Consider the following 23,326-nt stretch of genomic DNA (forward strand, 5'->3'; position numbering starts at 1 on the left):
AGATAGTCCCTATTAAGTATAGGGGCGTGATAAAAATCGCATAATACACCACTCGATTCGGTCTTAACTTTAAAGGATGATTAAACCGACATTTTTAGAATTTCGTGCTTCTTTTAGAAACAGAACGAATTCGTATTTTGTTCGGTAAGAGCACGTGTGCGGAAAGCGTACGATAAACACGTGTACGGCTCTAAATAGAGGGGTGCGCCTTACGTTTATACACGAACTTCACAGAAAGGAAAAATAACAGAAAAAAAGAAAGTTCTATACGCAAACGAATACGTTAATTGCGCTAACGTCAATACCAAACGAGCGAAGACGTAAACTTGTTTTGCACCTCGTGTTAAAAAACAGACACCGATGCGTGACGTCACGCGCACGTGACCGCTTGGGTTAGAGCGTATTCTGCTCTTTCTGTCTACTCGCCGTTTGGAGCTGGACCAAGAAGTGAGTGGTTCGTCGCTCACCGCAGGGTGAAAGAGGGTGTTGGAGTATAGAAAACTTGGGAATCGAAGAGAGGAAACACGAGATGGAGATTTAGACCAGGAATTCGTCTACCTCAAAACCTTTTCATGTTCCTGTACATTGGACTCCGAAACCTGACGCAAACTTTTCTGTCTTTGTTAACGTGTTGGCGAGGTGTGGTCGGTTTTATCGGTTTTATTTTACTTTCCAAACTGTAAATAACGGCGAGATGGTGCTGGTAAGTCCAAATTTTCAGTCATTTTACCGAAAAAGTCTAGTGTTAAGTTAATTGATACCTAACCCGGCGCGTGTAGTTAAATTTAAAAAAGACCTATATATAGAGTTATGTATCTACTGTCAAATTTCGTCATAACGTACACCTAAATGACTTTTTCGAGGCAGATTTATTTATCACTTTTGTCCTACTTGCCATTTACAGTAAAGGTTGTAGAGCGACCTGTAATTTATTTATTTATTTTACTTTTTTTTAGGTTACTAATTAAACCATTGGCAGATACACATCGCGCATTAAACTTAATTTTCTAGGTAAAGGTTTTCTATCAGTCATCACCTACTTAAAAATGTAATTAGAGAGAAGTCTTTAAAATGCCGCCTAGTTAATTATAATTAGAAAAAATAAAATAAATAAATAAAGATAATTTTTTTCCGTTTGAGCTTTCAGATTATATCGGTGTCGGGTTGTTGTCCTTACAGAAAATTCCCTACGACCGTTGCCTAACGATGTATGAAAGCGGAGTTTGAAGAGGGTCGACGGACAAGTTTTAGAAACTATCCTTTCAGAACTGGTATTATTTTGGTTACAAAACATTCCTAGGGGCTAAAATGTACCATTGTTGGTGCGAAATGGTAACTACGGACTGTTATGCATTGGATTTTAGTGTGTTAGAAAGGGTCGTTGAACTCCGCTACATCGAAGATTTGTTCGGTTTAAAACCAGTATTAGGATTAATTATACCCTATTGTTAATCTGTTTACATAGGGATGCGACTCTACGACTCCCCTGTCGGTCCTTTTCATAGAAATTGGATCCCTTAATCCAGTTTTATGCGTGGATTTTCCACGCGGTTGTTTGCGTACTGCGTAGGATTAAGCTAAGAAAATTTTAAGTTTGTAGTAAAATTGAAAATCGCGTGCAGACTAATGCTTGAACTGTAGTTTTCATTCATTGTTTCCTTAATTGCTTGCGATATTGTTTAATCGCGTATTGTTTTATCTCTAATCGGATGCGATGGCGCAACTGGAGTCGCGTCGCTCTCACGTTATGTATTCATGTAAGCGCCATGCGATATCACGCTCGCCTCTCGCGTCACATATCTCATTATAGTTTTAATAGGTTATCGGCCTTTTTCTTCTGTAATGACGTAACTTAAGATGTTAACAGAGGCAAAATATTTATTTTTAAGCGCGTAATCGCGCTACGCCACAATTTATACTACAGAAATTTTAAAAAATGAAATTTATTCTAATAAAATCGATAGCGAATTGCAGATCTGTGATATTAACAAACAGGATCTTTTTATACGAATTTGCAATATTTACTCTGTGTTGTTCTTGATATTTTCTGTTATCGCTGTTAATTGATTTTTAGACGCGACGAAGCGCACGTAGTCGCTGCTGGCGCGTGGCCTCACAACGCGACGCGCCGGGAGCAAGAAAATAAGACAATTATTTAGATTAACTGAAATGTAGAATATACATCATCACTAAATCTAATTAATTATCTACTTTCTTCACCTTTCAAAAATAAATTGGATGATTTATCAGTGAAACGGATTCGACGCGCTCGCCGTCGTGTCCGAAAATGGCCGATTATTCAGTTACGTAAACGAAATTTAATTAAGTTAATTTCCCGTTTTACGTATTTCGGGAGTTAATTTGAACGCCTGTTGTTTTATTTTAACCGTTTAGTTGCCAGAAAATAGCGATTTGACATTATCAGAATTACGTGAGATAGCCGCCAGGCAACAACAACAGATCGAAGCTCAACAACAACTGTTGATAGCCAAAGTACAAAGACTGAAATTTCTAAAGCAGCAAGAGGCTCGGCATCACCAAGAGGCACAAACGACAGAAAACGAACGACTACGATTTTTTCAAGAAAAACTTGAATCACAAGAATTAAAATTGCGTCGATTAAGGACTCTCAATGGACAAGTCGAACAGCAGAGAGCTAACAACAACAAATTATGTAAGTAACGCCATTGTAAGATATATATTAATACATTTAAACTTCCACTTAGTGCCTCCACTCAGAAATGGGTACTAAATGGAGTGTGTGGCACTAAACCCAAGTGCCTCAAACAATAAGAATTACATATAATAGTAGGGTCTACTGCAATGCAAAATTTATGATACTGAAAGGTTTTCTAATATTTTATGGGGGGATGCTCACTTGTAACACTATTTATGGAAGGCTAAAAAGAAGTTTAACTGTATATACGTATTACTCTAAGTTTTATTTTTAACTCCTTATCTTCTACAAGTTCCGGAAGCTGTATTGTGTCGGAAATTTAATTTTAATTAGCATAAATTTAGCTTAATTAAGTTTTATTTTTATCTTTTTATTATGAAATTCTACTGTTTCTTAATCCGGATGCTTGTGCAAAACGTGAGAAGTTGCTATCTTGTCTTATGATATAACCTAACGTTACAAAAAATAGATTTTTACTGTTTATCCCAAACTTCTCAAGTATCGTTCCCATGCGATATGATCTTATTAATGAATTACGAGTTATAAATATAATTTTTTTATGTATATCACACGTATATATAATAGGGCTTAATACTCGTTAAATTAAAAAAAAAATCTTTTTAAGTTAAAAGTCTTACCTTGACCTAATTGTTGATATGCTAACTAAGCGAATTTGTGCGGTTCTACACGTTAAATTTTTAAAATCTTTTTACAAATGGATCCAATTTTATTGGATGATGCTCAAATGTTAAACTTGAAACAAAATTTTTAAAAATATGATCGTGTTTAAAGCTGGAGATCAATTTCTGTATGAGAAACTAATACTTTATAAACGTTTTCTGGAGTTAAATCGGGCTTTTTCTTTATTATTTTACAACAAAAAGGTTCAAGTTTTAATTTTAAAAAATGCTTAAAGTTTATTATTTTTTAAAAATAATCCTTTAAAATTTGAAAATAACCTCTTTAATGGTACTAAATGTGCGTATATAACCGTGCTAAATGGAAATAAATTACTTTTAAGTAATTGTATACAAATTAAAAGTGTTTTGTTTAGTAAAACGAATAAAATTTGAATTAAAATATACTCAAATTAAAATAAATTTTTAAGCAGATTTACTTTAAAACCTGAACATCTTACTTAAAAACCTGCTCAAAGATACCGAAAGCGCTTTGTATCGTCATGTATTTTTTTTCTGATCGAGAAGCAAATACTTTCGACCTGCTAGGAATCTTCCCCGACGATCAGGTTCTTTGTACACATCTCATATTACGCAGCGAGCGTCTTCCCAACTCGTTCTTGTATGCGGGCCATCTGTACATTTCTCGTGTTACAAAACAGGTCTATTCTGTGCGCTTTCCTTACTGCATTTTATCACAGTTCAAACTTCAGTATAGGAAAATAACTGTAAATTTTGTACATTTTAGTACAAACCAACGTTAAATAAAGATATAATAATAAATAAAAAAGAGTTACCGCTTCTATGTAAAATTTATGATAAATAAAGCAAAAAATTAGATTACACGTTAAAAAAAATTGTTTATATTCCCTATAAATATATGTACTTGAATTTCTTTCGATAGAGGTAGTAATTTGTTTATTATGAAAAAAATTTTTTTGCTGGTTTTTCATTCATAAACCACTTCCGTTCGGTAAATTACACCTTGTTCTTGGTAATACTAATATAGAATTTTCGGCACATTTTAATAAAAACGCACCGAATGGAGCGCGGTTCAGACCTTGAGATAAGATTAAATGTTAACTAAATAACGCTTTTAGATACACACGCCATTGGAATTTTGCCTTCGGATTGTCTGCAAGTTTCCTCTCGAAAGATCTGGTCCGCGACTAGATATAAACTTTTATATCAATCTTCGCCGGCGGAATAGGAACGAGTCGGTATTTTCGGCAAAGATAACATAAAACACAGCCGTGTTTACAATCGATAATAAAAATATCTCTAGAATTTTAAAATGAATTATCGATATTTTATAATATAAATTTATAAATTAACTTTTATTTTAAAAATAAATAAATAAAGGAATAAGATTTTAAAATCAATTAAAATTTCGCAGGGGGCGCGCATTAGGTCAGACGTCTTGACCTATTTTAAGGTCACGTGTTATTTCGGTGCTTTAAATATTTAAATTCTGAATTATTTTTCCTGTATGATTTTTTTTTCTATATCTTACAATACGTTGACCGGTCAACAAGATGGCTTTTACTTGATCTAGATGTTTTGCACGCCACATTTAAGGTGCGATAACTGGCCGAAAATATATATAAAGATGTCATAAAGATTATATAGCACATAAAATAAATAATGATTACAAATAACCTACTTATTATCATTGTGATAATTCAACAAACAGAATTTGTATTGATAAATATATCCAACAAAAATAATAAATAAAAAAATAGTACTTACAAATTGGATTTTTGACTTAGAATTTTATTATGTGAATTGTAAGATTTAGCTTGAGAATGAATTGCTAAAATTATATGTATGTCTTTCATTTCCTTATATACATTGAAAGGATAAGAGGATTAATTTTGCACGCTTCATGAATGATTTAACTGTCTTGCAGTTATTAAAAGAAACTGAAAGAGGACAAACATATGTTGAGAATCTTTGAACTCATTCATTTTATTATGCAAAATGTTTTCTTATTTTCTAAGGCAAAGTACACTCTTGTGCAATTTAATGAATATTTCAAATAGGTTTTTAAAAATTCCATTCATTTTTTTATCATTTAAGGAATAAATTCAAATATTTCTTAATAGATTGCTTCATTTATGATAATTGTATTTAATTAAAACATTCGTCTACATTGGAATTCATTTATAAAAAGGTTATATAAATTACGAATGAATTTTGAAGGCCAAGTTATTTAAAATTTATATAACTTGACGTCAAGAAATTTCCTTACTTTTTTTAATAAGCTGATAAATATTTATTTATAGAAATGTAATATTAAGTCATCATCCTAGATCTAAAATTACATTGTTCATTTCTAAGTTATGTGGTTTAAAATTTCAGTTGTTAATTCCAATATTTTGTTTAGTTGTGTGCTGAATATATTTGTTGTCAGATATCATTTCTAAATGTATTAATTAAAAACAAATATGAAAGTTTTTGAATATTTTACAAAATAATAAAATTTATTAAAAACATTTAATATGTTGTTAAATTTTTAGTATATTTTTGAATTAAAATTAATTTAATTACCCTGATTTGATAGCAGGAGTAAGTAGAACTTACTGTGAATTTAGCAATTACAATATATTTGATCACATTAAACAACTACGGTAAAGGAATCATAAATAGTTAGGATTATCAACTTTCAGAGTAAGAAATTTCAAACATTGTAAAAGAAATGAACTTGAAAAAGTGATGAGAAAAAGAAAACCTACAAATGTGGCAGCATTTTTTCCATCCTTTGATGATTATGATAATGAGGAGAAGACAGCTGAATGACTGAGGCAGTTCAGATGTCAGCTACCAGTCTGGGGACCCAGAATCAAGATGTCAGGAAGTTTCATGAGTGACTGGAGTCTGCATGAGCATGAGGATGTCCATTCTGGATGTATCAGATATTGTCTCTCACCACCCTGCCATCTCCATTGTGGGCCTGGACAAACCCATGATAGGTATGATTAAAACAAGTCTTCTAAGTGTCCATGGGGCAGAAAGAGAAAAATGGCAAACTGGTGGAAATGAAAGTACAGTAATTCAGATTACAATTAGAGGTGCTGACTTCCCACAAGAAAAAAAGGAACAAGCTAAAAAGCAAACTTCTCATTCATTTTTCAGAATATTTTCAAACAGTTTTCACTTTGCAAGCAATTTTTAAAAAATAACTAAAATTCTGTATAATTTGGAAGATTACAAAAAATTGACAACCCTCTAATCATAAAAGCTTTAATGCTGTTTTACTTTTATTTATCTTAGTTGATTTTTAAAAATTAAATAAAATCTGAATTTTTAAAATTTTTTCTCTGAATGAAATTTAATATTCAACTTTTTTTCTGTTCAGTTATCATTCTGAACTTTTCTCATTCCTATGGATTTGTTCCAAATAGTTACCTAGTTGCATTGGAATGTTGTCTAAGTTTTTGAAACAAATTACATTTAAATTATTCAAAATAACTTTTTATATTTAATTAGTATGAATGATTAAGGTTAATAAGAAACAGTTTATTTATCATGATTATTTCTGTGATTACATTAACTAGAAATATATCAGGATGAAAAAAATTGCAATTAAAATTTAAAGCTTATTTCAGGATATAGAGGCTTAAATTTCTTGTAATCCTATTTCATAGATCAAATATCTGTACTCTGATGTAATTTGAAGTTGCTTAATATCAATTTAAATACAGGAAAAAATAAAATCTAATATAGTGTTTATATAAATTACATGTTTACAAAATATGATATGTGGCTTATTAAAAGTAAACTAATAGGGAATTTGATATAAGTTAATAATAATGCAACTAAAAGCAAACCAAAATTGAAAATATAAACAACATGACATCAATAAATTTGTTCATTATTGTTTATTATATGATTTTAAGTTTTTTGAAAACATCAATCATTCATAATTAATAAATTCATAACATAATTAATAGGTTTAAGTTCAATCTAAGAGAAATTGATCTAAAAACAGTTGAATTATTAAAAAATTAGTAACATAAGTAAACATATAAAAACTTGATTTTTGAAAATATTTGAAAATCATAATAATAATAATTTTTTAATGCTTATTTGTAAAATAAACATGTATTGAGCCCTTGAACTTGTTGGCCCAATTCTGATCAAACCTGCTGTGAGAATATATCCAATGTTCTTATGCTTATCTTGATAATTTAGAGTGTCTTAAATATTAACATTCATGGATATTTAATATTTACAGAAAGACAGTGTTATGGATACTTGCTTTAATTATTTAGAAATACAGGAAATTTATGAGAATGGATATATTTTTCATATAAATCTGTAAAAGATATTGTAGAATCTGTTTAGATTATTGTCTGTTTTGGATTATCTGAATTTTTTTTATGCTATATTTTTTATTTTAATATTAACATGGGATTTCTTAATATACTGTAGTTGGATGAATCTATTTTATTACATCAGGATAACGGACATTAGTTAGTTTTTTAAAAACCGACACTCAGTTCATGTATATGAGGGTTTTTAACCTCTTTCTATGAATAAGTGTATGACTGTATAGGAAGGAGGAGACAGGAGACTAGCTTTCATTTTCTGTTCCAATGTATTTTGAAGGTTTATTCTGAGTGGCCCAGGTAAGTGTGATAATTGTGATAATTATATTTTGTTCAGAGTAGGGGATTTTCTCAGATTAATCAGAATTTCAAACTATCAGGGTTTGGATTAGTGACCTCCTACTGTATTATCCTAGCTTCCTTTTATTATTGTAATACTCTATATGATATACTGTATATTATGCATAATTTTTAATAATATATAATGTTTTGCATCAAATAATATAATGATGCTTGTCTGTCAGAATATCTTTATAAAGTTAATAATTGATTTCCTATGAGACAAAATAAAATTTAATACAATAAATGGATATATAAAGAATATAAAGTATTTTTATGTTATAATTTGTTATAGTAGTAGTAAGTTATATTTCTGTTTTAAAGGCAATATGTTATTAATAATGTGAGGATTACAAATATTTCTTCACTCTTTATTGATTATATTAACAATAATATAAATAACAAGACTAAACAGATATTAAACATATTTTGTTTTTAAGAAATGAATAACTATAACCAATACACATAGCTTTTGAAACTAATTTAAAAAATTGGTCTATATTAACTGCCTAAAATTAAATTCAACAATATAAAGTTCTGAACTCTAATTGATTTGAGTTAGTTAATTGATTAATTAACCCAAATCAATTTAATTAATTTGATAATTATTAGGTTAATTATATTAAATACAGATTTATATTAAAATATTTTTTATGAATTAAAAAAATTAATGACACATTAATATGGTTATTGCTTATGATTTCATTTATTATAGTTTTTTTAATTTTTAAAATTCAATTTGCCTTGTGGACACTAAGAGAGCTTTATTCCAATGCTAGGCCCATAATGGGAGCAACTGGATGGTGAGGGATGGAACCTAATGGGTTGCCAACTTTTTTAGCATAACAAATTCCAAACTTGAAAAAATAATGAACAAAAGAAAACTTACAATCAAACTTGGGAACATCTGTTCTTTCTCTTCATGATGGTGATGATGAGACAACTGGATAGCTGAGGCTATTAAGGCATCAGCTTATTGCTTTGGAACCAAGGATCAAATCTAGGCAATCAACTCCAGGAATTTTTTATGAGGAGTCCATTCTGGATATATTGGGCACCCGTCATTTATCACTGTCTCCTCCATTGTGGGCCTGGCTGAACCACGATAGGTTAGAAAAAAAAGCCTTATTAGTGCCCACAAGACACTAAGAAGACAGAATGAGACAGGCAGAAAAAGAAAAAAAAAAACAAAGCAGGAATGAAAATAACCAGAGCTGTAACTAGGATTTTGGATGCCTATGGCCAAGAATAAAAATGGCACCTTTTTAATTTTTATTATTAAAAAAAAATAATTTTATTCTAAAAAAATGCTATTATAAAAAATTATCTAATGACATTTAAATACTATATATATATATATTTTTTTGTGTTATTAATTTTGAATACATATTATTTCGAAACCTTCTTGTTGGTGCCTTTATTAAATCGGCACCTATGGTGGTGCCACATTGGCCATACCCTAGTTACGACTCTGAAAATAACTATTAGATTACAATTAGGGATGCCAACTTCTAATGAGGAAACACAGATGAGTTAAAAAACAATTCCAATTCCTCATTTGTTTTTCAGAACATTTCTGAAGAATTTTTCAAAAATAACTGAAATTCTGTAGTTTGGAAAATTCCAAACAATTGGCAATCCTAGATCTGACATATCTGGGTCAATCCATTCATAAAAATATTTGACCTTATCTGGACTCAAACCCGTTCATTCAGACTGACAGGGAGGCATCTTTATTGCTTTGGCCATTCAGCTATCCATTTATTATGGTTAAGTTTTCTGTAATAAAGTAAATGAATATTTTTATCTTGAATAGGTTTCTTATTCAATGAGTTTATCATCTTAATATTTTGTCAATTAAGATAGTTATATTCCTATTTTTAGTTTGTTTTGATACAAATTTTTAAATTGTGTCACCAGTTTTCACTTGATAAACCTACTGTAAAAGTGCTCATCTGTTCCAATTTTAAATTGTTTAGTATTGAGTTATATACTTGACCTATTTCCAATTTTTAAAAAATTATTCTTATTAACATCATATAATAAAATAAAAATTAGTTTCCATATTGAACGAATAAACATTCCCGTAATTTTAAAAATATCCAAGTTGCTCTGAGAAGAAATTGATTTTTTTTTTTTTGGCAGCTTAGACCTTCATAACACTTTTTATTGCTTTGAATAATATTAAAAATTAGATAAGAAAAAATTTGAAAATTTTTCTGTTAAAAGTAGTTGAAATATTGAATTGATGATGATATTTAGACTTCAAAACAGTAAAATACTTTAGTAAATAAATAATGAAAGATTAAAGAAGCACATTAATTAAAGATATGTTGAATGGGCTTGTGAATAGATTATTATATTATTAATAAAGAAGATGAACAGCCAAATAAGATATCAGTATCTTCAACACATCTTTAAAAAGAGTAATTAGTGATGAAAACAGTTGCTCTTTGACTAAATTTCTAAACTTAATTGATAAAAAATAATGAAATTTATGATATGTATACTGTTGTCAGTATCAGATTGTTAAGTATCTTTGTTTATTTTAACAAGTCATAAATCTAAATGCATTATTTTTATATATTTATGTCTTATTTTTCATTATTTTTCTTTTAATGCTAAAGTATTTTCTTTCATAATGAAAACACACATTAACTGAAGTTAAACTGCATTTAGAATATAAATAATTCAAGTTTTTGTGTCAAAATTATAACACTAAATACAAAAAATTATGCTAATAATGATTTATATATGTGTATTTTTATCTACTAATCACTTATTCAACCTTAAATAATAAGACTAATATTTTTATTAACAGACACACATTAGCTCATTTATCTGTTAAATGTATTTAAACTAATCCATCACAAAAGGAATATACATATTTGAAAATGTGAAGACATGTTTATAACTTATGACAAAAATACTATTGCTTTGCAAAAAATCTTTGTTTTTAGATTTTTGTGTTTTTTTGGTGATAAATAAATAACCTAAAAGTATTAAGGAAACAAAATTTATTTTGAAAATCAATTTATGTTTGAATAATGAATAAATACATTTTTTATAAATCTTAATGAATATAAATAAAACAGTATTTCAAATTATATTTGTATTAAATATTTGTAATTTTCACTTTTATATAAATACAGTTCATAATAATTTTTTAAAATAATGGAATAATTTAAAATAGATTTTTTTATTACAATTAAAAAATATTAATAGTAATATATTCTTAAAGTACCTTTAAAACTTTTGTTACATTTATCAGTTTAAGATAAAGAAAATTTTTTCAGTAAAGTTGAAATTCTCATTGAAAAGTGTGCACTTAGAATCATAGACAGAGTTGTGAGAGCATGGGTAGGCATTGTCCCCCAATATTGGGCAGGAAAAATTATTGAATTTTATCCCAGAATGCATATATTATTTATAGCTATAGAAGAAATAAATAATTACTTATAATTATTCATACCTATAAAGATCACTTAGAGTGACTTTTAGCAAAAAGCTTCTGGATTCTGTGATCATAATCCTCATCATTGGTCTTTATATTGTGCCTCTAAGAAATTTGTTAAACATCCAAATTTATAGATTTTTTTTCAGTTTATACAGTATAAATAGAATAAAATACTAAATATTAAAAAAATAAATTTATAAAAATTATTAAAATTTATGACTCGATATTAAAGTATTAGAATTATTAGGTGATTTATTAAATAGTTTAAATGATTTAATGCAAGAATAATAAGCAAAAATAAACCATAACATTGCAAACTATACGATTCCAAAACATTCCCGATAACAAAAACATAATTCAAAAGCTGAAACACATTCACACATCTCCATGGAAATCAAAATCTAAAATATAAAAATAAAAAACCTTGGAAAGTATAATTCCTTATATAAAGCTACAGATTTTCTTAATAACTAGATTATTAATTACCTAAAAAAGATATTATCCTACCTTGTTTTTTTTACCTGAAAATTTTATATATTACTTTGAGTTCTAATTACATTGAATTTCCCTTCCTCCAAGTAAATAAAAGAATTTTAAATAGATTTAAATCCAATTTCAACGTTATATCACAAATAGAAATGTAATTAGCATACCACAAAATACTAATTTACTATAATTATATTAAAAAAATAATCACTTCAATTCTTTTATACTGACATTAATCTGAACATTAAAAGTACATTTGAACAGAATATTGGCTATGATTACATTTAGTTGCAATTTGTATTATTTTATTATAAATAATTTTGCACTGTTTACTGTGAAGCAGTACAGTGTCATTGCATTTCACTATTGTTGATTTTTAAAAACAGATTTAAAGAAAATTAGCAATCATTTTACTTGATATTCACTTTTGTAATATAACCAGTTTGCTTTGTATGAGGGTGTTAAATTATTTATTAACTCCCTACAACATAAATAAACTGATTAAATGTATGTGTTTATTAAAACTGTATGAATTCATGGAAAGTACAAAAAGAAAGTTTGCATTGGTTTTGATTTTGTTATCACTCTACTAGTGCTTATATCTTACAAAGTGTTGCTGTGCATAAGGAAAAGAATCTTAATTACAGTCTTATATATTTATAGATAAACTTGAAGTACAATACTATTTGTATTTACTATATTAAAAATATTTATCACGCAAAAACAGACCTTAAATTTTATATTTGTAAGAAGCGTGAATAATTTAATGTGATATAATGCAGTTGCTACAACACTAATTATCATTGGGTTCTTAGTACCCATTTTGCTCCCATACCTGGTTTATGAAACTATATAAAGTATATTTTCAATGTATTGTATTATCAATATATAATGGAAGATTTTACAAAAAAAAATTAAAATCTTGTTATTTTCCCTTTTAAAAACATTATTAACTAACAGATAAAATTTCAAATGATCTTACTCTAAAAGGGCTGTGTAGGTGCATGAGACACTCTACAACAAAGATATTCCTATACAAGTTACTTGACAAAAATATTGACAAGTTCTGTACAGTTTATACTGTATATAATATGTTATTTCATTATATATAAAGTTGTATCATATATTAAAATTATACAATAAAATCATTAAAAATTGGCACATGATTATTGATTGAGTTTTATTACATTATCCCCACATTCAAATTTCATTCTGGAACTTCTGAATCTAAGTTTATATTATTACATCTAGTTTGATGATTAGTCTATAATCATATATAAACATAAGCTTGAAATATTATTATTGTAATGATATTTTGGATATAATGGTAATAGTTGAATATGTGAAATATCTGGAAAACAATTTGCTGTAAATATTAATTTCTTTTCTATCAGTTTTGTATGAAAATAAATTGCAATTTTATTGCCAATAAAGCATATTCATTTATGTATAATTTTAATTACTATTACTTTTTAAATTGACCTAGATAATTACTAGCATAAATAAACACAACTTTAAACATATACGTGGTATTGCAACAGATTCAAAATGTACATATACAAATCAATATATATTAAGTTTCTGAATATTATGTAGTAAATTATTAAATGAATCTATAATAAATATAATTATGTTACTGTCTTTGTGATATGTTTTTACTTCTAATATTTTATTAAAAAGTATTAATTTGTTGTATATGTTCTTAATATTTAGCATCCGAATTGGAATCAGTACGGCTTTTGTTTGCTGAGAAAGAAAAAGAATTGTCATCAGCAATTCAAAAAGTTGGTGATTTGACACTTCAGTTAGATGAGTTAAGGCAGGGAAATCTGAATGAACTCAAAAATGATAATGTTTCCATTTCTTCCTCAACTCAAGAGCTTGTTAAATTACGGCATGAGCTGTTGGTAAGGAAAGTTTTTACTCTATAGAGTTGATTAGAGATAAATATTATAAATGATGTAATTTTTTTTCATAGTATCATACAAAGTTAACTGAACAACAAAACACTCGAATAACACAACAGAGGAAACTCATAACACAACGTCAAGATGAAGTAATGCGTGCAGATCAAAGGATATGGGAACTGAAACAAAGACTGCATCGTAAACAGCTACATAATCAACAACTCTCCAAGCAATTACAGATGACAGTCACAGTTCCTAAACAAGGTGTTTCAAAACAATTGAGACCATTAAGCTGTAATGTTGCTGCAGTTGAACCAGTTAGGAGACCCCAAGAACCAGAAAGGTCTCAAGATGATATTCATGCAAAATTGACTAGTATTGATGATTTCAAAGAATTTTTTCCAAATAAGAATGATCCTAAGTATCAAACACTGCCTTATAATACTAAATTTGCTGTAAGAAATGGAACTCCTCCTGACGAACCTGATTCAACTGTACCTAAAGTGGATAATAGACCTGTGGCATTTATGCCACCTGATATTGAAAAGGGAAATATGCTCATTGCAAAAGCTGTTCCTGCTGGAAACATCTCCCCATCTAACGTTTCTTCAAATAAGTCTTATCCATCATCTAGGATAAACCATTTTACTCCTCGCCCTTATGGCCCTGTATATAATTTAAGTCAAGCCTCACCACTTCCTGTTTCTGGAAGTAATAGTACTGCTGTCGTTCATCCTGTCATAACAAGTAGTAATAATTATGTAAGTTTAATTATTTTTATTTTTTTAACATACTCTAATATAATACAGAGCAGTAAAGTGGCATCACTTTGTCACTTTGATTAAGTTTGATGCTAAGTTGTTTTATATTTTAATATTATTTTGTACAAGATTTAGGCTTTAATTATAAGTTTCGATTAATATTTACTTTCCAGCAACCATCCAATACTGCAACATCACTTCCCTACAGTCCAATTAAAAGCAATAATACATTCAATAGTAGTGTGAATCAAACAGAAAGAACAGAGAAATCTAATTATATTACAACAAATTCAACTATATCCACAAATTCAATTCCATGGGTAAAATCATTACCTGGAAAAAGTGAAAATGCCAAACTTTTACCTGAGAGCAGTTCATCTACACAAAACAAACCAATAGTTCCTCCTAAACCAGTAAAACCTCTTCCTCCTCCAAGGCAGATACATACAGAAGGAAATTCTGGAGATAAACAAGAAAATGTGGATTTAGCATTAGCTGTCCTTAAAAGTTCTGGATTAGAAAATACAAGTGGATTTAGGTAAAGAATTTTTTCTATAAAATCAGACTTTAATATCATTAATTTTGAAAACATCCTTTTTATAATGTTTGATATATAAAACTATCTGCAGATATTTTAAATTGAATATTTCAAAAATATTTGCTTAATATTATTGCTTTATTTTCTCTGAACAGTTGATTTATTTTTTATTTTTTCTATAATTTAGAAGCAACTTTAGATAAATATTAATAGTATTTGACTACAGTTTATTGGGGGAAAAATTATAAATCCTGAATTTGGTCTTTGGCATTGAATTTAATAATTAAATCTAAAATATAAGTAATGATGTGATCATATCTATGATTTTTTTGTGGATAGTTTTGATAATTTTCCTGAGAATAGTAGTATAATAGTGTTTTGAGTTAATAATTAAGAGATATGTTGTTTTATTTACATAGCAAGAATATAAGATAAAACTATTTTTCCAGTGTTATCTTGTAATTTATTTGAAAAATAACATTTTTCAATAAAGATCTAAGTATTTTCATTGACTTTTAATTACAATATCATCAGGCATTCATTCAATTTCATGTTTTTGTATCTACTTTCTTATTTCATGTTCAGATCTGTGACCTGTTCAGATTAAAGAGTAATTTAAACTAAAAATGAAAAAATATTTCCATATTTTATAAGTATTATATTTTGATACAATTTTAAAAACATAAAACATTTAAGTTTATTTTTAATGTTTTATTAGTAAAAACTCCAATAAAAATTGTTAACATAATTATGTAATATACTTATTGTAATATATAATATGAATTAGATCATTTATCAGATATGCTATTATTATGTATGGGAATACAAGTGAAAATTATTTTTAGACTCGGAGTAGTAATAGTAACTATTTTTTTGGCATAAGTATTTATTGCATGCTATATATAATATATAAACACTTCTAATTGTTTCTAAGATACTAAATAAAAAGATATATCAAATATGGAAGAAATAAAATTATATTTTCAAATTTGTTATTTAAACAAAAGAATATTAATTGGAGCTATAACAAAGCGTCCTGATATGAAATTAGGATTTTATGTCAGGAAGCTTTTGTTATAGCTTAAAGTATTATAACAACTTTTGTTTTATTATTATTTTCTGATGGAAATCTACTTTCTTTAATAACTACAGAATTTATAATGCTGTTTGATTTACAGACTTGAGATAAATCAGATTAAATGAATCTCTAGAGTGATTTATTTTTTATCTGATTCTTTCATCTTCTAATTCAAGTATATTATATTATAAATATAAATAATAATTAAGTTAATACTTTATAATTATATAGTATTATCATTATTATTAGCTTAATTATAACCCAAAATTGTTGATATTTATATCTAAATATCAACTACTAGGTTTTTGGGTTATCTTCAATGTGTAAAAGTTTTCTCACCACCACTACCTGCTGAAATAAATATTTTTTCTTTTTCAATTCACACATTAACAATGTTGTAGAAATTTTTATTATATATGTCAGATCACAGTTATTAAATATAAATGGCAGGACTAAACATGAAAGAATTTTATCAATGGGTCTGTGATACATTGTAATTTTGTAATACCAAGTTACAGGTATGTCAGTAAAGTTCAGTGTAATTTTATATAATGACACCTACTGTATAGTCAACTTTTAGCCTGCATACATAATTTAAATGTCCCTATATTCAAAGATCCAAAAATAAAAATAATAACTATAATGATAAAAAAGTCAAATAATTTCAAATAAAGTTTTGAATAAATCATCATTTTTATAAGCACTTGATAATAAAAATAGGTCACAATGATCTGATCAAAATAGGAAGGTTAAAGGAATGAAAATTGAAATGTAACAAATAAATATTACAATTTTTTTACTCAATTTTTTAGCTCATTGTTATATTTAAAATTTTATTTTTTTAAATAAATTGCATATGTATAAACTAAATTAGCTAAAATAGTCAATAAAGTGAAGCTAACATAATCTCAGGAGGAAGTTGTAAGTTAGAATCTATATAATTTAATAATGGTTTTTCTTTGAAATTATCAAGTTCCATTTTTTAAATTAGTAATTTTCATCTTTCTTGGAAAATATATATTGCTTTCAAATAAATTATTAAGTAACACTGAAAAATCTCAAATTTATTTCATTTTAATTATCTCTCTTTTGATTTATTTTTTAATCCAAAAGAAAAAACAAAAATAGCAAACAAAAAATAGCAAACATGTTCAAAAAATTAAAATTTAAAAAATCCCTAATGTTTTTGAAATGTTTGTATTGTGCGCATGTTATTTTTATATACATCATTGAAATTGACAGTTAAAACAAAGCTATCAAGTATATTAAATTACTTTAAATCATGATTTGATATTGGAAGAGTTAAGAATAATAGAATATTTTGAACTGAAAGATATTGGTTAGAAGGACAAAGATTAGAATTTTAGAGATGATCCTGTTGGTATCTTCAGATTTTGAATGATCTTAAGCTTCTTTTTCCATTTCTATAGTCTTATATTAGAGTATTTTGATATCAGTGATTGATTTCATAAGTGAACAAATGTGAAAAGATTTTTGAATGTATGTGGAAAGAATGCTGCTTATCTAAACTCTATTGAGTTTTGATACAGGTATGTGCCTGCTTAATAACAAATCATATATACAATGAAGGTCCCATAAAATTATAATGGAGATGAAAAATTCACAGGCAGACATGTAACACAATGTACAAGTATAAACAAACCTACAGTGCAGCCAGTCATGTAAAAGTACATAAGGTGTATCCAAAAAGTTTATCCAAACCATATTAAAGTTTACTTGCTTTTTAACATAGACAATGCTAAGTCTGTCTGCTAGTTTTGCAATAAATAACCAGTTTTAAACATCAAAAGATAGAAAAGATATAAAATATGGTATTTTATGTTAGATACATAAACACTTATCATTATGTTATGTATAGCTTATATGAGTAGTAGACTACATCATACTTACCAACTTTAGATTATAGATGAGGCAATTAGCTTGGAAAGGCTGATTTTGAAATATAGAGGCTAAATGTTATCCTAATGTATTAGTTGTAAATCCATGTTGGGGAAGGCAATGCATTATAGGTGTTATGCTGTCTCAAAATGGAGGAGAATTCCTAACTCAGACTAACAAGCAACTGATTCCAAAGGTGGATTCTCAATCCAAAAGACTGAAGGTTGACAACAATGTTACACCACATAAGTGATCATCATAAAGTGCACTTAGACAAACTTAATAAAGTACAGGGTGATTTACTTGGAACCGAATACTTGTTATATCTCTACATAAAATGAAAAGATGAGCATTAAACATAAATGGAACAATTCTTAATTTCATGACAAAGTAGTCAACCAAGGTATATGTTTTACATTATATGTTATTCAAATGTGAACAAAGTAAGTGTTCAGTCCCAGTGAATTATCCAGCATTTTCCAGCATATATCTTTGTTGTTAAGTAGTACATATTTGTATTTAATTCATACATTAAAATTTATTACTTTAAAATAATCTGAGTTAAGATATTAAAAATATAGTTTTAACACAAACTTTTTATTTTATAGTAAAAAATGTGAAGTAAAAATTTACTGTAAAATCAATCTACTTATTTAAACTAGATTATAGACTGTTTTAATATTTTTCAATTAATAATTTTTATCACAGTTTAAAGCTCTGAGTCAGAGTTTTGTTGTATTTATAAATATTTAAAATATAAATTTAAGACATGATAAAAATGTCACAGAAAATTAATTTTGATACTATATACTGTATAAAATTAATTAAGGATAGTAATTAATTTGAATATCTTCAATTTTCTTCAGTGGCTACAAGGAGCGTCTGCTCTACTATCAGTATTTCCCAAGGTAAATTTGTTCATTCAAAAATAGCTGAGCTTTTGTTGCATGGCAAATCTAATTTGCTTGAAAAGTTAAATTAATAGAAATAAAAATTGAATAGAACATAGCTTTTGTTTTTTTAACTCACTGCTAAAAACATTAACAAAATGTAATCAATGGAATAAACCTGAAATATATTTTTCATTAATTTATATATTAATAAAAGACATTCAGTTAATTAAATACTGATTATATAAAACTTCATACAATACAAGAAATGATAATACTGGATTCATCTTGCCAGAACTTGATTAATTATATATGTAGATATAGAGTGGAGATAGGCAATTAAGTTATCATCTTGCATTATATTTAATAATTAGAATTAAATCAATTAATTATAATTATCACAGTTGTATTTCCAAGTACAGTGAAACCACTGTAATGTGACCACTGAAGGGATCAGCTCAAATGGTCACCTTACACAAGTGGTCACATTAGCAGGGTTCACTGTAATTGGGAATGCATCTGCATGATAAGCAGAAATTGCAGGTTTGAGTCCCACTCTGGATTAATCTTTTCTTTCAGAATATTCCAAATTAATTAATAATTGATTTATATCTATATATTTAATTAGGCAAGTTACAGCTAGATGAATCAGCATTATCATTTGATTAATTTATAATTTTGGGCTTAGTTCACTGCATAAAAGTTAGTTTATACCAAGTGCAATTTGCTAGTGAAATGCAAAAAGTGAAGCAAATTTCACATCATTAGTGACATTGTTTTCAGCAATGTTTCTGTTCAGCAAATCGCACTGAAAGTCCAATATGTTGAACTTTTTCATTAGTGGAAAATATTTCCAGCAGTTAGAAAGACATATTTGTTGTAAAGAGAGGGAGAATCCAAGATGGCTGCAACAAAGATAGCATATGCAATCTATGACAAGAAACAATGTTTGACTGAAATAAACAATGCTCCATTTTTCTTTTTATTAAAAGAAGGAAAAATCCTTTTTAATAAATGGATGCAAGGTAACAGCATTATTACCAGCTCACTATTATCAGCTATCTTGTTGAAATGACATTTGCCTTTGATGGTAATTGATTTGTGAGATGAAAATAGTAAAAATGTCAAACATTAGTGAAAACCAAATTCACAGAGGAAAAAAAAATTGATTTTTATATTTTGCTTTCACTAGCAAATGTCTGGGTGAACTAACCTTAAGAACAGAAGAAAAAAAAGTAAAATTTTAAGTTGTAGAAAATTGAGAGTTGAAATGCTTCTATCAAACTAAAAATTGACTGAATCATAATATTTTACAAGTACAAAAGCTCATCTTCAGTGTTTATTCAATAAAACAGTTACTTTTAAAAGTTTTAATGTTGGATTGAATGACTTTAAAAATCAGCCTTTGTCCCAAAAATATTATGATTTTCTTGTACTTTAATATCTTTAATGCAACAGTTGGACTTTGCAGAAAATTTGTTTTAAATACCATATTTATTCTAATAAACAGCATGCTGTCTATAACTTTACAGTCTGCTGTTTATTAGTGTGTACTTACTATTAGAAGGCAACTATTAATGGAATAAAGTTGGTAATTTTTCACTTTGTTATTTGAGCAACAATGCAACATTCTGCATACACTTTCTTATTCAGTCTTATCACTCTTACCATACATTGAAAATAATATAATACAACATTTTTCAATTTGCAATAAGCCTTATCCTTCTCCAATGATCAGTGCATTTATTAGAAAGTGCTGTCTATAACTTTTCATCTTGTCATTTTGCTGTTTATTAGAATAAATATGGTATATTGCTTGGAAAATAAAAATTAATGGAGAATAAAATAACAACTAGTGACTAGAGAAAAATCTCTAATTTTTAGAATAAAAATATTTAATTTGAGACAAGTTCATTTTCTAAGACATTGTTAAGTTTTTGATTTACCTTCTGACTTAACTTTAAAGATACATTAAAACAGACTGAAAATGTTTGCCATTATATAAAATTTCCTTTTCAAGAAAAAGAATAGAATTGGAATTTGAAAATCTGTTAAAAATTAACAGATCATTATATCATTTTACTTTTATTCTAGCTTTGTATCAACTCTTAATTATACAGCATAAAATTTCAGATTCATCCTGCATATTTATTATAAAGTTATGACTAATTCATTATAAAATGTACAGTGTGATTTTTACTTATAGCATGTTTCTGCATGTTTTTATTTTATTGATTAAATAATAATTTCAATTTTTTCCTGAATATTATAAATCTGATTCTTTAAAAGTTATTTTTAGGCTAAAAGGATATTTTTTAAAACATTTTAAAGTATATTAATATGGATAAAGACAAAATTGATCAATATAATGGAGTACATTAATTATATTTTATTGTTAATTTATATAATATATTATTTTAGGATGTGTTTTAGTAAATTTATATTATAAAAATTGTTTAAAAATAAACAAACAGTCTATTTTATTTCACTCCTTCAAGAAAAAATAAACTCCATACTTTTTCTGTTTTATAGAAAAGACTTTTATAAACATTAATTATGTATCTTTGCAATACTCAGCTGAAAAGTTAAATAATCAGCATCTTAATTACTTAAAGAAAGAATCTTCTATTCATATGTTTTAAAAAAGTTCAGTTTCATGAAACTGGCAAGAAGCCAATGAAGTTCAGATGTTAAGGACTACATGCATAAATAAAATGAAAAGCAAAATCCATACACGCTAAAAACTATTAAAGAGTTTCATTTATTAAGAATAAAATGCTTTTCAAGATAGCAAAATCTTCATCATCAGATCCAATGAGTTTCCAAAATACACAAAAAAATAATTCAAATTGAGGCAGTTCAATGTTGAAATGATTCTTAGAGCACTAGCAATTTTGTGTTGTTTCAAATACTGTTTTTTTGAAAACTTGTTGGATATGATGATATGTTGTTATCTTGTAAAATGTTTTTATCCCAAAGAAGCCAACAAGTTTATAACAACTCAAAGTGCCATTTACATTTGAATTATTTTAATGAGTTCAAAGTTTTTAATTTGATTTTTGTTTAGATCTGAAGATAAGAAAAATATCATAAAAATGTCTATCACATGTATATGTAGAAAAAACTTCTATAAAGAGTTTATTTTATTGTCTTCTTTAGTAAATAATTTAGTTGTATAGTAGATATTTGATAGCTTTATGATAATAGATTTCTCATATAAACATGTTTTTTAAATTTATTCAAATGGTTATATTCTCTATATAATAATTATAAATTAGGCAATTTTAGTGCTAACTGGATGGCCATGTTGTTAAAGCTTGCTCTGGGAACTTGGGATCGATCCAGGCAGGTTGAAAAGCCTAGGAATTTTTCAAGGAAGTGATAAATGCTGGATGTCAGTCCCAGTCCCTTACTGCCCAGTTTATTTTTTTGAAAATAATACCACAATCAAAATATGAACATAAATATGCTTTTAAGTTATATATATATATATAACTTAAAAGCATATTTAAATTTGGATTTTCACATATATATTAATAGAAAATAGACTTAACAATTACCTTACAGACAGTAATGTTATTAACTAATGATTTTACTGATGAAAACTATATAAAATCTAAATAAAAAAGACAATAATGTTTAATTTTAATAAATAAATCTAATCAAATTTAAATTTATAATTAGTCTTGTTATCAGTATGATAATAAAAGCATTATTTTATTATATGAATTACTTGATACTTGTAACAGGCCTCATATTCATCCTACTTTTTCTGCTGTTTAGTAGAAAAGTAGAAAATATCATTTTAAGAAATTGTCCTAATTGTACTATTTTTGTCTTTTAGTACAGGATCAATTTTTTCTAAGCAAAGCATATGTAAGGTATATTTTTCATTCTGCCTTCCTACATTCATATATGTGATGCAAGATTTTGTGATCACTATGGTGAATTTCTTTAAATTAGAAATTAAATTTTTTAATTTGTAAATCTCAACAATGATTTTTCCAGTATTTAATCAAGTCTCAATGAAGATCATGGAGGGGAAGAGTTTTACTTCAAGTTTTTCTAAACTGTTGTAGCAATTTTTTATTAAATTAGCAGTGTGTTTACTGATATTTAAATAACTTCAGGGCCAATATATTCAGTAAATTATCTGTTTTTATTTGCTCTAAAGTAATTTGGTTTTAAATAATTTTAGCTCTAATAAAAGTAGAACATTGCTGAGTTTATTATTGTAATTTTGATAAATAGTGAAATTCCATTTTAACATTTCTTGATTTAATGTT

At 27.1% G+C, this 23,326-nt stretch overlaps 1 protein-coding gene across 2 annotated transcripts in view; it reads left to right on the top strand.

Annotated features, from left to right (window-relative positions):
- Positions 1–380: 380 nt before the first annotated feature.
- The window catches only part of LOC111623393 (apoptosis-stimulating of p53 protein 1-like), a 42,528-nt gene continuing 19,582 nt past the window's right edge, over positions 381–23,326 (top strand). Inside the window, exons 1-6 of one of the 2 annotated variants that reach the window (XM_023365955.1) lie at positions 381–703; positions 2,395–2,674; positions 13,681–13,874; positions 13,946–14,635; positions 14,809–15,173; positions 19,017–19,058. In XM_023365955.1, the coding sequence (XP_023221723.1) occupies positions 695–703; positions 2,395–2,674; positions 13,681–13,874; positions 13,946–14,635; positions 14,809–15,173; positions 19,017–19,058 (1,580 nt within the window). In that variant the 5' untranslated portion in view covers positions 381–694. The remainder of the gene's footprint in view (positions 704–2,394; positions 2,675–13,680; positions 13,875–13,945; positions 14,636–14,808; positions 15,174–19,016; positions 19,059–23,326) is intronic. The other variant, XM_023365956.1, reaches the window with a different exon arrangement.

This window comes from Centruroides sculpturatus, unplaced genomic scaffold (genome assembly GCF_000671375.1).
Source record: "Centruroides sculpturatus isolate CEXI.00-Female unplaced genomic scaffold, Cexi_2.0 scaffold314, whole genome shotgun sequence".
Classification (NCBI taxonomy): domain Eukaryota; kingdom Metazoa; phylum Arthropoda; class Arachnida; order Scorpiones; family Buthidae; genus Centruroides; species Centruroides sculpturatus.